This window comes from Poecilia latipinna, unplaced genomic scaffold (genome assembly GCF_001443285.1).
Source record: "Poecilia latipinna isolate Pla-1442-1.1 unplaced genomic scaffold, P_latipinna-1.0 Scaffold25, whole genome shotgun sequence".
NCBI lineage: Eukaryota > Metazoa > Chordata > Actinopteri > Cyprinodontiformes > Poeciliidae > Poecilia > Poecilia latipinna.
The window spans coordinates 241,214-258,402 of record NW_015112641.1 but is presented as its reverse complement, the minus strand read 5'-3'; the positions used below and the strand labels follow the sequence as shown (position 1 = coordinate 258,402).

General features: G+C 39.5%; 1 protein-coding gene across 3 annotated transcripts in view; it reads left to right on the top strand.

Annotated features, from left to right (window-relative positions):
• The window catches only part of myh10 (myosin, heavy chain 10, non-muscle), a 74,522-nt gene that overhangs the window by 46,714 nt on the left and 10,619 nt on the right, over window positions 1-17,189 (top strand). For all 3 annotated transcript variants that reach the window (XM_015037539.1, XM_015037548.1, XM_015037531.1), the window contains 17 exons: window positions 3,381-3,574; window positions 3,662-3,783; window positions 3,892-3,961; window positions 4,256-4,416; window positions 5,188-5,296; window positions 5,377-5,508; window positions 6,481-6,687; window positions 6,779-6,916; window positions 6,998-7,121; window positions 7,987-8,158; window positions 12,042-12,254; window positions 12,955-13,099; window positions 13,751-13,957; window positions 14,034-14,138; window positions 15,181-15,333; window positions 16,346-16,594; window positions 16,675-16,887. In XM_015037539.1, coding sequence (XP_014893025.1) covers window positions 3,381-3,574; window positions 3,662-3,783; window positions 3,892-3,961; window positions 4,256-4,416; window positions 5,188-5,296; window positions 5,377-5,508; window positions 6,481-6,687; window positions 6,779-6,916; window positions 6,998-7,121; window positions 7,987-8,158; window positions 12,042-12,254; window positions 12,955-13,099; window positions 13,751-13,957; window positions 14,034-14,138; window positions 15,181-15,333; window positions 16,346-16,594; window positions 16,675-16,887 — 2,714 coding nt within the window. The remainder of the gene's footprint in view (window positions 1-3,380; window positions 3,575-3,661; window positions 3,784-3,891; window positions 3,962-4,255; window positions 4,417-5,187; window positions 5,297-5,376; window positions 5,509-6,480; window positions 6,688-6,778; window positions 6,917-6,997; window positions 7,122-7,986; window positions 8,159-12,041; window positions 12,255-12,954; window positions 13,100-13,750; window positions 13,958-14,033; window positions 14,139-15,180; window positions 15,334-16,345; window positions 16,595-16,674; window positions 16,888-17,189) is intronic.

Sequence of the window (17,189 nt, the reverse complement as noted above, 5' to 3'; positions counted from 1 at the left end):
AATGGCTGCGAAAAAATTTGCAATTATATAACCATAGATCTTTGAAAAGCAGAAGTGGAGCCTCCTGCACAACCAACAAGAATAGAGGAAAGTGGTTCCCAACAAAACTCTTGTCTTTTCCAGCAGCCGTTGTACAGCGAATACAGTGGTGAAACCAGCTGACCAAATGTGCTGGACCTCCATTTCGGTTGCTAGGTGACTGTGTTGGGTGTGGCTGGGGTTGCTAGGTAACGGTGCAGGTTTCTTTGAATGTGACTTAACAATTGGAAGGTTTTTGAAAATTGCTCTTTTTCCAGGCACTTTATTACTAAAAGCTTCTTCTGTTGCTGACCTGTTGCACTTTTCTGACATCTGAAAAAACCACTTGACACTCAACACCTCCTCCTCCTGCTCCTTCTCTTTCTCCTCCTCCTCTTTTTCTCTGTGTTGTAGAGATTCAGACCATTCAAAGGGCCTCATTCTATGACAATGTCACATGTCTGGATGAGCCAGAAGGTGAATGACTGGGTGGCACCGCAGCAGAACTGGGCCAAAATATGAATTACTGCATCATAAAGCAGAAGCTGGATATAATTGCTGGTTAAACCGGATGATTTGGAGCATGTTGGTGTATTTTTGCCCAGGTCTGCCTGTAGCTGGTGCTGAGCATCACATCGTATCTGAAGTGGCTCCCATTTGCTTCCAGGCTGCATGGCTCCTCTGACCCGGCCAAAAGCAGCAGCGCCTAGTTGGGAACTAGAATGATGTGCTTCCCTTAGTTCAATTAGTGTGTTTTAATTGTATCTTTGTGGGCTTAAGCTAAAGTAGTTCTGGTATTTTGTAATGAGAGAGACGTGCGGTAACAACCTAAGGATATTTGGCGACACAATCTCTCGCTGCAGCTGCAGAAATGAAAACCAGATGCTGGTTTTGGTGTTTCGCTTTTGCTCTGAGATCATAATTAAAGCTCCAGCCTGCAGCCATGCATCATGTTTGCCCAGGTGCAAAACTTCCACCAGACTGCGACTTTTAATTTGAAGGAACCTGCTAAGGCATAAATATGCAACATCATTTATATTCAGCCGGCGTATTGAGGGATGTATTCCCTCAATACAGAGGGAATACATCCAGTTTAACGGTGTTTGTTGATTAGTTTATTTTATTTTCCCCCTTTTACAACAAACAAGTAACAAGACCAGAAAAAATATGCAAAATTAAATGAATTTATTAAATTTAGTTCTTATGTATGTTAAAACAGTTTAATCTACAGCATCTATTGGCATTTCAAAAGTTCAACATTCAACTTCTTTCAGTTTTAGAATAAAGTTAATTCTTCCCATCAGAAATATAATATGGGAGGTGTAACATCTTCATATTTCGTAATCAGAAAAAATATAAAAATTTACACAAATCAGGTGGTTTAAAACTTGTTTTGATTTGATCCAGGTTGAAAGTTTTTCAGTGTCATGTGACGAATTAATTAATCATTTTTCTTTGAACAGCGCCTTGCAAAAGTTTTCATACCCTCTGAACATTTTCACATTTTACAACCACAAACTTCATTTAATATTTTCCTGGAGTTTTATGAAGTGGGAAAATGCAGCTCTCAAATTTCTTTACAAATAAAAATCTGAAAAGTGTGGCATGTTGCTGGTGTTTAATAAAAGAATAACATGCAACCTTCGATCAGTTTCAGCTGCAAGTCTGCAGAAGTTATCAAACTAGCTCAACCTGAGCAGCTAATTTCAAGTATTGTCAGTTAAATTTACTCTAGGAATTTGACTAGGCCATTTTAACACGATGAATGTTTAGGGTTGATTTCTCTGTTCAGTCTCGGATTTTTGTTTAGTTTATTTGTAGAGAAACTTCTTCCACATTCCCTCTACATGACTTCTGGACACATTTTTTAGATTTTCATTTGTTGATTCTCCTTTTTCTTCCACTTCACAATTATTCCCTTCTTTTTGTTGGTCAGTTGCACAAATTTCTAATAAAACTTTAAAGTTTGTGGTCATAATGTGACAAAATGTGACAATGTTCAAGGTACTGTAATTACACTGAAATTATTTATCCTGCTTTTGGGGGGAAAAAAACTACAGCCAAGTGCAAACCCTTGCCAGTCATCCTGAAAAAATAAAAATATTGAGAATCTCAGCTGTTAGCAAGAATGTGATGCCAGGATCTGAGCGCTTCCCTCTGAACCCGGAGGAGACCCAGTAGATGCAGCCAAACGCTTTGCAGCTCCATGTCCAGAAGCTCTAGCTCTAGTCCTAGACTGCTGCTGTTCTTATTTATCTTTCTGCTGCTGGTCGTTTGGAAACCTCATGTCAGTAGCTGCGTTTCCATTACAAAATGTGCGCAAAAATGTTTATGTATTTACTTTAATGTAAATACATGAACAAGCCTTTATGTAGCATTTCAAATAAAATAATCATGTTTATTAATACAAAATAATCAATAAGAATGTAAACAGTGACACGTTTAAAATGTTGCGTAATTATGCTCAAATTTGCATAAGACATTTGCTCATATGTTGCAGAAATTTAAGAATCTAATCTCTGAAATCTGTTTCTTTAAATGCAAAACCGAATCTATACATAGTGATAATATTACTCAAGTAAAAGAAAGAAGTAGACTTCAGTAAAACTACTCCTATAAGTACCTTTTATCTAAAAAAGTTACTCAAGTAAATGTAACCAAACTATCCACCTTCGAGCATAGATAAGAACATCAGTAGCTTATATTTGTCAACAACCGTAACGTGACATATTGGCATTATTTAGCTAACATTATCTGCATCCAACAGCATCACTCGACTCACTCTGTTAGCTTCTTTGCCTTTTGCTGGTTTGCTGCCATGATGCTAACACACACCTGCGGCGCTCTGCGCAGCAGCTGCAGCAGCAGCAGCTGCAGCAGGTCTGCTTCACTGCCGTACAAAGGTGTAAAACCGACGCCAGCTCTTCAGCGCTCATGTTGCGTTTAAAGGCGGCTTGGAAAAACACTGAATTAAACAGTTGTAACAGCTGAAAGAAGGGCACAGATGCAGGAAGTGCAGGAGCCCCTACTGTATAAGATCGATATAGGAATAACAGAAAGTTGTCTGACATAAAAATAAAAACCCCAGCTTGACTCTGTGGGGAGGCAATGTCCTCCATTGCCTCCTTCCACTTCCTGTCCTCTTCTTCATCTTTTCCACCAGTAGTAACATCCTGTTGTTGATCACATTGGTCATGCAAGCGCAAAAACTTACGCTTTTTCAAAATTTCCATGTTTCTATTGGGCAGATTAATTTTCGTAATTCCAGTTTGCGTAAGTTTAATGGAAACGCAGCTGCTGTGATGCTGGAAGCCTCTGCTGTCCTGACAGACGGTCTCTGTCTCTCTCTGTGTCCCCACCAGTGGACCGGATCGTGGGTCTGGACCAGGTGGCTGGGATGAACGAAACGGCGTTTGGCGCCACCTATAAAACCAAGAAGGGAATGTTTCGTACGGTGGGGCAGCTCTACAAAGAGTCGCTCACCAAACTCATGGCCACCCTGAGGAACACCAACCCGAACTTTGTCCGCTGCATCATCCCCAACCACGAGAAAAGAGTAAACGCTCCCCTGCAGATCATAACTTGTATTTTAGACTCTCGTCTTTTCCTGTGTCTGGGATGCTGAATCTGTTTGGGTCCGCAGGCCGGTAAGTTAGAACCTCACCTGGTTCTGGATCAGCTGAGGTGTAACGGCGTCTTGGAGGGAATTCGGATCTGCAGACAGGGCTTCCCCAACCGGATCGTCTTCCAGGAGTTCAGACAGAGGTGAAGAACTGCAGAGTTCTTTCAACCGTTTCTGGTTCCCACGTAGAATATCGTGGTGTGAATAAATATTTACACCATTTGTGTATTTGTGTCTTTTTTTATTTGCAGATATGAGATTCTCACCCCCAATGCCATTCCAAAGGGATTCATGGATGGGAAACAGGCCTGTGAGAGAATGGTAACGTCATTTTTTCTGTTGATTTCCGGCTCTTTTCATAACTCTTATTTATTTTTTTTTTAATGACACTGGCTTTTATTTCAGTCACTCTTTTTTTGAGTTGACATAAATTCAAAGTTGAGACAAATAGAAGTTGTAAAACTTGCTTATTGAAGCTAACATCAGACTGATTGGTGAAAAAAAAAAAATCCAGATTTTCCAAAAATTTGAATCTCAAAGAACAGAAAATTCAACTAATCATTAAAACCGATGTATCACTCAGCCCTGCTCTCTGTTTTGTTTTTGTTTTCTCAGATTCAGGCCCTGGAGCTGGACCCCAACCTGTTCCGCATCGGTCAGAGTAAGATCTTCTTCAGAACCGGAGTTCTGGCTCATCTGGAGGAGGAGCGAGACCTGAAGATCACCGACATCATCATCTACTTCCAGTCCGTGTGCCGCGGATATTTAGCTCGCAAGTAAGAGCTGGATCTTCACTTAAAAACCGGGAATTTTTCATTTTCAAGAAATTAGATCTGAGATTTTCCTTACAGAAATCTCAAATCTAATCTATTTTAATTATTCTCCAGAGCATTCAGAACTTTGCCTGTGGAAACGTAACATTACAAAAACTTACTGAGTATTTTTGGTCTGGTTTCTACTACTTTTAATCAAGATATAGAAGATTATTTTAAATAAATAATTCATTAACATTTTTAAAAAGTTCTAGTTATAAGTGACGTAATCTGCCAGTGGAACAAAACATTTTTTTAAATGTCTCATTCCACTGAAGAACACTTTGTGGAGATTTTTGTACTTTCTTTATACATCATGTTTAAGTATGTAATTTGAGCAGGAAGGTCATTTACTTCAGCATGATTTGTTTCAGTGTAATGAATATTTATTATTCCTAATCTGTGTAATTGAAAGTTGTCTTGTATTTTATACGTTACTTTAGTGTTTTGTTCTCTGTGTGCAGGGTGAAACATTTCAAAACATTATATTTTAGTTTACCTTATGAGTTATGTAGAATATCACAAGACATTATAAATAACATTAATGAGTAATTTTATATAAAAGTGAACTGAAACTGTCGTTTTTTATGTCCAAAGTGCTTGAAAAGTCTGAAATCTTACCTTGAAAATGCCTGAAAAGTGTTTGAATTTTACTGAGGAGATAAATGTACGTACCCTGAACCTTTCTCTCTTCTCTTCTCTCTTTTCTTTTTTCCTTCTTCGCTCTTTTTTTAGAGCTTTTGCTAAGAAGCAGCAGCAGCTCAGCGCTCTGAAGGTCCTCCAGAGGAACTGCGCTGCTTACCTGAAGCTGCGGCACTGGCAGTGGTGGCGGCTCTTCACCAAGGTGAGACTTTGAGCTGCAGCAGCGCAGAGTTACACCGAAGGAAGGAGGGAGACATGGGTTTGGTTCCGGTTCTGTTCCAGGTGAAGCCGCTGCTTCAGGTCACCAGGCAGGAGGAGGAGCTGCAGGCCAAAGACGAGGAGCTGGTGAAGGTGAAGGAGAGACAGCTGAAGGTGGAGAACGAGCTGGTGGAGATGGAGAGGAAACACCAGCAGGTAAGAGCATCCGCTCACTGCAGGTCGATTACAGTTTCTAACCACGGTCACGTCAGAGTCTGTAAATAATTAATCACATTTTAATAGAAAAGTACACATAAATAAATCAACATTTTTAATTCAAAAACCCTTTTTGCTACTTAAATAGCCACATGAGCTCAACAGCAAATATATTTATTGTTTTTAATCTGTTATAATTTCAACCATCAGACTTGTGCAAACTTCTGTTTTACCCATTCAGCTTTCGAACATTTTAGGAACTAATACAGAAATGTGGACTGTAGACGCTGATATTAGCATCTGCTGCTACGTGGTTAGCATTGAGATGCTATCTTATGCTTCAAAGCTTCGCTGATAGGCTAACTCTTGTTTGCATAATTTCCACACAACAATAATCTTCCCCAGCGTCTCATCAGGTTGTTTTTTAAGCCTCAAAAGGACAAATGAAAGCGGCTTTGTCGTCCATCAATGTTGTTTGTGTGTTTGTCGCTTTTTAGCCAGATTTATGGGCGCAACAGAAATGCATGAATGGAAGGATTCTTGCTGGAACCTTTGTATTTAAAAGCAGATTAAATTAAATGAACTAAATGTTTTCTGACAAGTTAAAATCTACGCGATCAATTGGTAAATTTTATTTAAAAATCTCTTTACAGAGATATGAATCACAAAGCGCTGTACAATAAAAATCTACTTTAAAACTATACAAAGCATAAAAGAAACGTATGAAACTCAATGACGTAAAAGCCTGGGGAAATCAAAAAGTCTTTAGTAGCTTTTTAAAAATCGGATGTGCAAGGCCAAACTGTGCCACAGTTCTTAATCAAAACTAAACCGTCCCAGCCCTACTTCTTACTGAAAGTAAATATTTACACTTGAAATAAACCTCATTTTAAGTTGAGTTAGAAAAAGTAACAATCCTGAAGTTAAGGAACGATCACACGTTCCCCAAACTGTTGATTCTTCTTCTTTTAGCTCCTGGAGGAGAAGAATATTCTGGCGGAGCAGCTGCATGCAGAGACCGAACTGTTCGCCGAGGCAGAAGAGATGAGAGTTCGCCTCCTCTCTCGGAAGCAAGAGCTGGAGGAAATCCTGCATGACCTGGAGTCCCGGGTGGAAGAGGAGGAGGAGAGGAACCAGAGCCTGCAGAATGAGAAGAAGAAGATGCAGTCTCACATCCAGGTCTGTGCTGCCCTTATTTTCATATTCTAATAATCACAAACTGCTGTGTTGTCTTTTCAAAAAGTGAAAACTTTTGTTTCTCCCTCCACAGGACCTGGAGGAGCAGCTGGACGAAGAGGAAGCTGCGAGGCAGAAGTTGCAGCTGGACAAAGTGACGGCCGAGGCAAAGATCAAGAAGATGGAGGAGGACATTCTGCTGCTGGAAGACCAAAACTCAAAGTTTCTTAAGGTGAGGAGTGTTTCCTGTTCAAACAGGAAGTTCATCAGGGTTTTCAGCACTTATGTGTTTGGGTTCCTTCTTGGTCAACAGGAGAAAAAGCTGGTGGAGGACAGGATTGCTGAGATGACGTCCCAGCTGGCAGAGGAAGAGGAGAAGGCCAAGAATCTGGGCAAAGTGAAGAACAAGCAGGAGATGATGATGGTTGATCTTGAGGGTGAGTTTCTAATTACCAAACAATAACAAGAAGGTTCTGAGTCGTTTCTTCTTCCTGAGAAGCTCAGGTCCTTTCATATCTGTCAGAAGAAGCTGCAGATGTTATAAAAGCTAAAACAAAGTTAAACTCTTCAAAGTTAAAATATCCATTTCTTTGTTACTTTCTTATATCTGCCATTTTTATGAAGCAAATAAAGCTCTGGAAAAATTTAAGACCAATGAAAACCTCCTGGTTATTCCACCAAATATTGACCTCTGAACTCTTCCTGAGTTAAATCATTAGTGTTGTTGTTTGTAAATGAATATTAACATTATTATTATTATTATTATTATTATTATTATTATTATTATTATTATTATTATTATTATTATTGTTCTTTTATTTGAGGTCTGAAAGTTCTGCATCTTTTCGTTATTTTGACCATTTCTCATTTTCTGCAAATATTAAATTTTTGCTTGTAACTTCAGAGACATGTTGACAGAAGTTCACAGAATAAAAGAACAAAGTTCATTTTACTCAAACATAAACCTATAAAAAGTGAAGTCATAGGAACTGAACATCTTAAGTGGTTTTCCAGAGCTGTATAGGGCATATGAGTAATATGTGTGAGTAAAAATAAAATCTGATTTTTCATACCAGATCCGATTTCCAGTTGTAAACTATTTATTTCTCACTTTCTTTTCTAAAAAAGAAATTAGAAATATTTTCAAAAAGTGGCTTTTATTTCAATCATCCCTTAACATGAGCTATACTACAGAGTGTTAGGACTAGGCTACAAGATGTTTTATTTAATTGCAAAAGTATAGTCATATTAGGAGAATAAAGACACAATTTTACCAGAATTGATGCCTGTGATCGTCCTCAGAGCGCTTAAAGAAGGAGGAGAAAACGCGACAGGAGCTGGAAAAGGCCAAACGTAAACTGGATGCTGAGACCACCGACCTTCAGGATCAGATCGCAGAGCTTCAGGCGCAGATCGAGGAGCTGAAGATGCAGCTGACCAAGAAGGAGGAGGAGCTGCAGGCTCTGCTAGCCAGGTCAGTCAACAGGAAAACCAGACAAAACTGCAACAGCTGCTCCACTTCTACTGGGAAATAGGTTTTTTTAGCATGCTGAATATATCAAAACAGTGTTTGTGTTGATAGTGGAGCCTCTTGTAAGTCTCAGAATTCACATTCAGAAAAGTAAGATGACGTTTTTCTGTTTTACTTAATATCTCTGAAACCCCTAAATTATATCGTAACAGCTAAAATGCAACGTTGATGGACTTTATGGCTTCAGTTTGCACATTAGAGTTGTAATTTGTGGTCACATTCTGCACAGCTGGGGACCTTTAGTTTCGCTATAAAATTGGACGGGCTGACACGGTTTCTGTCTGAGGATGTTTCCACACCAGGATAGTTTGGGAGACTTGATTCAGTTAGGCAGGAAGTGCTGAAAGATGTCACATCTTCATTCGGTTTCCCTCAAGTCGGACCAAACCGCCTGCATGGCGTCGCGCGGTTACAGCAGCTGCTCGGTCTGGGGCGCCACCAGGATAAACGGTTAGCCGTTCAGCATGTTGCTCGGTAGGCATGAGAAAAAGATGGCAGAAGATCATGCTAGCAAAAATATAAACATTTATATTATTAATGATAATACATCAAATTTATATAGGTTCATTTATATGTTCCTAAGTAATACATTAGTTTTCTTCCCAGTTGCGTGCACTGCTATCTAAAAAGCTAGTTGTGGTAACCCTACAGTTAAGCTAAATATTAGTTGCACTAATGCAACTAATATTAATGCTAAAGTGCTCTACCAACATGGCATGTAGTGGAAGCTAATGCTAAATGCTATGCCAACATGATATTTAGTGGAAGCTATTGCTAAATGCTATGCCAACATGATATTTAGTGGAAGCTATTGCTAAATGCTATACCAACATGGTATTTAGGGGAAGCTAATGCTAAAGCACTATATCAGTGCGGTATTTAGTGGATGCTGATGCTAAAGCACTACACTAACATGGTATTTAGCAGAAGTTAGTTCAGTCAAAAACACACAGGATATCAGTTGATCTTAAATAGTTTATTTGCATTCTGAGTAGATAATATACATAATCTGCTGCACTGCATCATGGGTAGAGGACATGAGGAGAGAAAACTGCTGCATAAACAGCATACTTCAAAATAAGAGTACAAATATAAACGGATGACAACTTTGAGACATCTTAACACTTGACAACCAAAGCTTCATCCCGGATGTCAAACCTTATTCATCTAAAAGTTTAATAAATTATCTCTTTAGAATTTATCAGGAAAATTAAATTTAGGGGAAGCTAATTGAGCTAAACGCTTTAAAAGTTAGTTAAAGCAGTAAATGAACAATTGGTGCTGCTATTAACGCGTCTAGCGATCTAATACCTCAGTTTTTTAGTTAGTTTGTAAGCTGTCACATTCGCCCAAACAGAGAAAAATTGTCTAAAATTAGCAGCTAAACAGATTCAAGATCACATGAAGATATTTTCGCTCCTCAAACATTATTTAAAAAAGACGACTGAGGCCAACAAATTGCCCTCCTCTGACCTGCACAGCGTTGGTCTCGGCGTTGCTCATTTCAGCCTCGCACACAGTCTATCTTCAGAGAACAGCCCTACATGCCGTATCCATGGCAACAGCACTGTAGAGATGCATCAGAGTCGTTACCAGAAATAGACGTTTGAACAACAAAACACACGAGTGAGTTTGTAAGCGGTCGGCGCTCTTCCTCTGTGTTCCTCCACTGCAATTTCCTCCAATCAGAGAAGCTGAGAGCTTTTTCATTTGATTACAGATAACAAACGTTGATTGATGCTCATGTTTTAGTTTTTATTTTCCTTCACATGAAGCAATTTAGGGCTGGCTGACTAATTTATTCAAAATTGTAGCTGGGGAAATAATGTATTCTTTTGTTTTACACTCTTATCTCCAGAACAAAAAAATCCCATTTGCTGTCATTTTAACCGACCGACGACCCGGACACGCCGTCCGACCGTCTGACCGTCTGATTTTACAGACAGGAATCCTGGGGTTTAGTCCCAGCCTTCATTAAAGCTCCACGGGCCTCATCTTGAACTGTTCAGCAAACAATCGGGCCGGTCTTGGCCCGGAAAGTGGGGCGCCATGTTTATATGAAAGTCATTAGTGGCTTTAATCAAACCATTCATGTGATCACATAAGTGGATTTTATAGCATCCAGAGAGGAGATATTTCTGAGTGAGGAATCTCACAGGGAGGCTCAGAGAGCCGCAAGGTTTCCGTTCAGGTCTCTGCACTGCCATCCTGTGGCAACGAGGATGAAAAGAGGGATGAACTTGCAGCATTTTATTAAGTATTTACGCTCCTTAATTTACTCCCCATTCCAACAAAAGAGCAACACAACATAAACAGGAAGTGGCAGGAAAACAAAACTTCTGGCAGATTTAAGTTTGCAGTAATTGTTTAATTTTACCAACATGTTTCTTCTGACTGGACGTGTTTTTGGAATTGAATCTGCTATCAAAAGATTATCCCTAAACTCCTAAATCATCAAAATGCCTGTGGAGAATCTGGTCATGCATTATAATAAGGGTTTAGTGGTTACAAGACCAATAAAGACGGAGAATTATAATTTCAACAAACCAGCTCAAGACCTATTGAATTACCTTTCTGATGAAGAATTTGTATGGAAAATTTGGGACAGAACTGGATCAGCGGTTTCCTCCTTCTTGAATCGTTTGTTTGTTTTACAGATTTTTCTTTTTATCAGAAAAAACATGTTTTTCATGCTTTTTATTCTTCATTTCTTCTGTTGGAATCCTAATTGGAAAAGAAGGAAGAAAGGAGGGAAAACTTTATTTCTCTATTTTTATTTTCTCTTTCTGCTGTTTTCATTTTTTCTCTTCTTGTCTTAAACGCAACAATTTTAAAGCCTAAATCCACCAGGGTTATAAATAATTTTGCTCTAACTACATAGATGTTTGCAAAGTTATTTAAAATTAAAAAATCTTAGGCAGACATTTAAATTCAGTCTCTCTGGGTCAGTTCTACTTACAACCACATCAGATGCCAACATTTCCGTCCAATCTTTGTAAAATGATTCAGGTTTAGTCCGATTGGATCAAGAACAGAAATTAATCTAGACTTCTCATCTCTCCCAAATATTTACCGTTTCCTCAACAGAGGGACACATTATGGCTTTCTTTCAAAAATATTAATTAGTTTCTTATATATTTGTTTCTATGATAAACAGAAATGGCAGAGTATCCAAAAATTATATTCAATTAAGAATAAAAAAGGTATTTGGTGAAAAGTTTACTCAAGTCCTGACTAACTGATCAAATTATCGGTCATTTAATATTTAAAATTATATCACCAGACGAACCAAAATATAAAATTAAATTGGAATTTTGGTATTTTAAAGACTAAAATGACAATTATTTGTATAAGTAACAAAAAAAATCATAAAATCGGGCAAAATATTTTTTAAATTAGTTTCTTTCAATAAAAAAACTTATGAAATTTTAACAAAAACTGCAGGAGTGCATCTGGTGAATTTTAGTTTTTCATTCAGTGGTTAGAAAATCTAGAAATTTTACTCAAGCAAGAGTGGAAATACTTCATAATAGTAAAAATACAAGTACATTTTTAAAAAAAAAGTTTCTGAAGTAAACGTAATGGAGTAAATGTAAGTGGTAACGACCCATCTCTATGATAAATCCTCTCCTCGTTTTGATTCACCAGCAGCATCTTTACGTGTTTCAGAGGGATGTTAGCGGCCCGGTGCTTGAAAATAACCAGATGTTTTAGTTTCTCACCAGCAAACCTCTGTTCACAGCCATCGCTACATTTTAACACATATTGACCACATGTCAGTAAAATCCTGCATTAAAAGCTCGTGTTCCTGCGTTTCTCCAAAAAGGAGCGACGAGGAGGCGGCTCAGAAGAACAACGCCCTGAAGCAGGTCCGGGAGCTGCAGGCGCAGCTGGCCGAGCTGCAGGAGGACCTGGAGTCGGAGAGGATCTGTCGCAGCAAAGCGGAGAAACTGAAGCGGGATCTGAGCGAGGAGCTGGAGGCGCTGAAGACGGAGCTGGAGGACACGCTGGACACCACGGCCGCCCAGCAGGAGCTCAGGTACAGCAGCAGCACAAACCACTGGGCCAGAACCCTGCAGCAGGACAAACCCCTGGGCCAGAACCCTGCAGCAGCACAAACCTCTGGGCCAGAACCCTGCAGCAGGACAAACCCCTGGGCCAGAACCCTGCAGCAGCACAAACCTCTGGGCCAGAACCCTGCAGCAGGACAAACCTCTCAGCAATAAATTAAGAATGCAAGATTTTGGTTAAACACATAAAGTAGAGAGATTTGTTATAGATACAAAAACTTTAAATTTTTTTTGTAGGTTTGAAATGTTAAAAGGAATTTTGCAGGGATCAATTGGAAAAGAGATACGATAATTTTTGTCATTTCTGAGCAATAAAATGAGGATTTAGGTCTCTCCTTCTATGAAAACGTAGATTAGTTAAAAACAGATTAAGATGCAGTAAAGTTAAATTTAATTATTTTTCAAAATAATAAAGCTTATTAACTTATTTTTTTTATTTTGTTGATTATTTTTTAGTTTTAAATTCCCTTTAGACTAAATAAATAGAATTTTAATTTTGGCTAACCTTTGGACGCGCCTTACATGTGAGAAAATAACTGCAGATGTTTTGTTGCCCCATTTGAAGCCAACATTCATTTCCAACCCTGCATCTTATGTGGAACTGCACAAAACTCACTCAGTTTCCTGAAGATGAGCTTCATAACTATCTCCTCTGGGTTTGATGTCCAGGTCGAAGCGAGAGCAGGAAGTGGCAGAGCTGAAGAAAGCCATAGAAGAAGAATCCAAAAACCACGAGGCTCAGATCCAGGACATGAGGCAGAGGCACGCCCAGGTTCTGGAGGAACTGTCCGATCAGCTGGAACAGGCCCGCAGGGTGAGTCTGCAGCTGCTGCAGGACGACAAGCCCAGAGATTAAAAATACCCAGAGATTACACTCCTGTTAGAGCAGCTCTACTTCAACATCAAGTCAGCAGCCGAGGAGAAAAAAGTGTTTGGTAAAAAGTTTACTCAAGTACTGATCAAATTATCAATCATTTAATATTTAAAAATTACATCATTATATGGACCAAAGCATAAAGTGAGAGGAAATTTTGGTATTTTATAAATCAAAATGACAATAAATCACATAAGTAACAACAAATAACTAAATCAGACAAAATAAAAATCTTCCAAATCAGTTTCTTTCAATAAAAAGCTGCAGGTGTGTCTCTGTGTCTGGTGAATTTTTGGTTAAAATATTTCTTGCTTTTCATTCAGTGGATAGAAATGTTTCTCAACTAAGAGTAGAAATACTTCATAATGAAATTACTCAAGTCAAAAGTACAGCACAGTAAAAATACTCCTAAAAGTAATTTTAAAAAAAAAAGTTACTTCCGTAGAAGAGGAAAAAGAAAAAGTTTTATTTATACATCATTTATCAGCAACCAGGCAGTTCAAAGTTCAGGTAAATGTAATTGAGTGAATGTAACTAGTAACTGCCCGTCTCTGCTGCACGGCGGCGTCTGACGGGTTTTATCCTCCGCAGTTCAAGGCCAACCTGGAGAAGAACAAGCAGTGCCTGGAGAGCGACAACAAGGAGCTGGCCTGCGAAGTGAAGAGCCTGCAGCAGACCAAGACGGAGTCGGAGCACAAGAGGAAGAAGGTGGAGGGCCAGCTGCAGGAGTTCGTGGCCCGAGCCACCGAGATGGAGCGGGCCAAAGGAGAGCTGAGCGAGCGCTCCCTCCGGCTGCAGGTAGAAACACGCCGCCGCCGCCGCCCTCCAGCTCCGCGCTGAAACCCGGCTCACATCCCGTCTGCTTGTCCGACAGACGGAGCTGGACAACGTCTCCGCCTTACTGGAGGAGGCCGAGAAGAAGGGCGTGAAGCTGGCGAAGGAAGTGGACAACCTGAACAGCAAGCTGCAGGACTCTGAGGTTCGACCGGTTTGGACAAAATGACTCCTGCATCATTTGGTTTGAAATTCAAAAAGCTACAAATGGCTGCGAAAAGTGAGAATTCATCTGTTCAATTGGCGGGAGATGAATATTTAAACTAAAACCTGGAGCATGCACTGCAGAAACACAAATGTTACCAAGTATTTTTGTCTATTTTCTGCTGTAAATGTCTTAGTTCACTTGAAATAAAACAAATCTAACTTACAAGCAGCTTTTTAGCAAAATATAAGAGCTTATTTGAGACCAGTAATTCCTTAATATTGATGATAAAGTTCATATTCCACTGGCAGATTATTTCACTTATAATATGGGAAAATAATCTGCCAATGGTAACATTTATTTATTTTTATATAAATGTTAAATTATTGACTTAAAACAAGCTGTTAAATCTGAAGCATTACTTGTAAGTTAGTTTAGTCTTATTTCTGGTGTATTAATATATTTGCACTAGAAACAAAGCTAAACAAAAACTTTGTTTTTTTGCAGTGAATACACATTTTTAATAGGCTTAACTGTCAGCCTGCTAGTTTACTTTTTATATTTAAAACAGTTTCAGACTTCTGTGTGATTTTTGTCCAGGTTGATTTTAGAAGTGAAGTTTTAAAAGTAATTGGTATTGCTATCCGATAATACTGCTGTTATGGTAGTATTTACCAATATTTTGTTTTGTCAAATCTTTTATTTAATTTCTTCATTAATCATGAGAATAATCAGTAGATTACTGGATTTCTAAAGTAATAGTTCATAAGTTGCAAGTTGCGTCTCCGGCTCCACAGGTTGCAGGATTTCCTGCCACTCGGGCTAAGATGCTGAAAAAACAACAAATTTTTCTAAATATGAATAAATTTATAACAACATGCAGGTTTTGCATTTGCTAAAATATAGGCTGTAAACTGTTTTTTGTTTTTTTTACATCAATTTATATAAGTATCTACGTCCTGTAAGACTGTAAGAGTCTTATGTTGGTTTTCATCTTATTTTCAAACCTTAAGAATAGAAATAAAGATGTTGTCTCTCTCAGGAGTTGCTCCAGGAGGAAACTCGTCAGAAACTGAATCTGAGCGGCCAAATCCGCCAGCTGGAGGCAGAAAAGAGCAACTTACTGGAGCAGCAGGAGGAGGAGGAGGAGGCGCGCCGCGGCCTGGAGAAGCAGCTGCAGACGGTTCAGGCTCAGGTAGGACGAAGCCGCAGCTGCTCCTTCCAGCCGCTCCAAACTCAGAGGCAGGCTGGAGCTGATGTGAGACACCTGCAGCAATTCACACACAGATTGCAGAGAAAATGCGAGTCAGATTTGGATGAGTGTCGGCAGCCATTAGTCAAACAGAACTGGAGCCGTCAGCTGTGGAGCAACACTTGGTGCAAAGTAGCACGACTGTTTTCGTTCCTCAACCTTCAGGTCACAAACAAGAGAGAAAACCAGAAGAAATATGAAAAAATTCAGAGCAATTTACCAGAAAAATCTGTTAAAAAGTTGTCATCTGTTCTGCTTGTCTTTTTTTTTTTTTGTTACTTTCTACACTACTCAAGCAGTTGGCAAAAACACCACATTTACTTTTGGGAAACCAGTTTGTGAAGAATTCTTACATTTTTGTTATCATTAGTTAAATATTGCTTATTGCTTATAATCGCTCACTTTTTATTAGTTATAGAAGTAGTTTTTAATTTTTTACAGTTTGGTTATTTTTTAGGTGCAGAATTCATAAATTGAGTTTACTCAATAGAAGATGACATTTTCACAAAATTTATTCAATTATTGTTGAAAAGCCAGCTGGCTTAGTTAGTAGGAATTGGTGTTTTCTACCAACCTGTCGCCATTTTGCGCCACCTGGAGGTTTATAGAGCCGTAATTTGCCGACAGCTGATGTAATCTGCTTCTGGGGCAAAAAGTAAATCAGTTTCCTGTCAGTTCGAACGGCTAATAAATGGATTCAGAAACATAAAACGGAAGGATATCTAAAATACGAGGATGTTTTAGTTAGTTTATAAATGTACAATATAGTCACAGTTAGTTGTAGTTTTTCCCCATTAACTACTGTTTTTATTTATTTCAGTTAATGAAAATGTTTTCCTAGTTTTTGTTTTAGTCCTGATCATTTCAAAACGTCTCCATCAGGACCTTAACTTTAGTCTTGGTATCAGGACATCTTTAGTCATGTATTCATTGATGCTAAATGTTTCCTCCGCAGCTGTTTGAGACGAAGAAGAAGCTGGACGAGGACGTGGGCGTGATCGAGGGTCTGGAGGAGGCGAAGAGGAAACTGCAGAAGGACGTGGAGCTCACCAACCAGCGGCTGGAGGAGAAAACCATGGCGCTGGACAAGATGGAGAAGACCAAGAACCGGCTGCAGCAGGAGCTGGACGACCAGATGGTGGACCTGGACCACCAGAGGCAGATCGTCTCCAACCTGGAGAAGAAGCAGAAGAAGTTCGACCAGGTAGGCCCGAAGCCGAGACACGGATGTTTTTCATCGCTGGGCTCTGAGTTTAAAGGTTCGTTTTGTGACGTCGCTGTCAGATGCTGGCTGAGGAGAAGACGATCTCGGCTCGGTACGCTGAGGAGCGCGACCGGGCTGAGGCGGAGGCCCGGGAGAAGGAGACCAAGGCTCTGTCTCTGGCCAAAGCTCTGGAGGAGGCGCTGGAGGCCAAGGAGGAGCTGGAGCGGTTCAACAAGCAGCTCCGCGCCGAGATGGAGGATCTGATGAGCTCCAAAGACGACGTGGGGAAAAACGTGAGCAGCTTTTACCTGATTGGACCGCTTTGTTTACCGCCAGGCTGCAGGTCCCTCTTGAAAATGAGATCTGGATCTCAACGGGGTTTCCCTGGTTAAATAAAGGAAATTAAAACAAAAAGGTCAGAGGTTAAAATAAAATCTTTATATTTAACCTAGCTGGGCGACAACATGTCAGATTGTTTTTCATACCAGATCTTTTTCCAAAAAAAGAAATTTGACATGAAATTAGTGCTGCCAACAGTTAAAATTCCTAATCTGATTAATCCCAGGGTTGCTGCTGTTTTCAGATTACTTTAGTA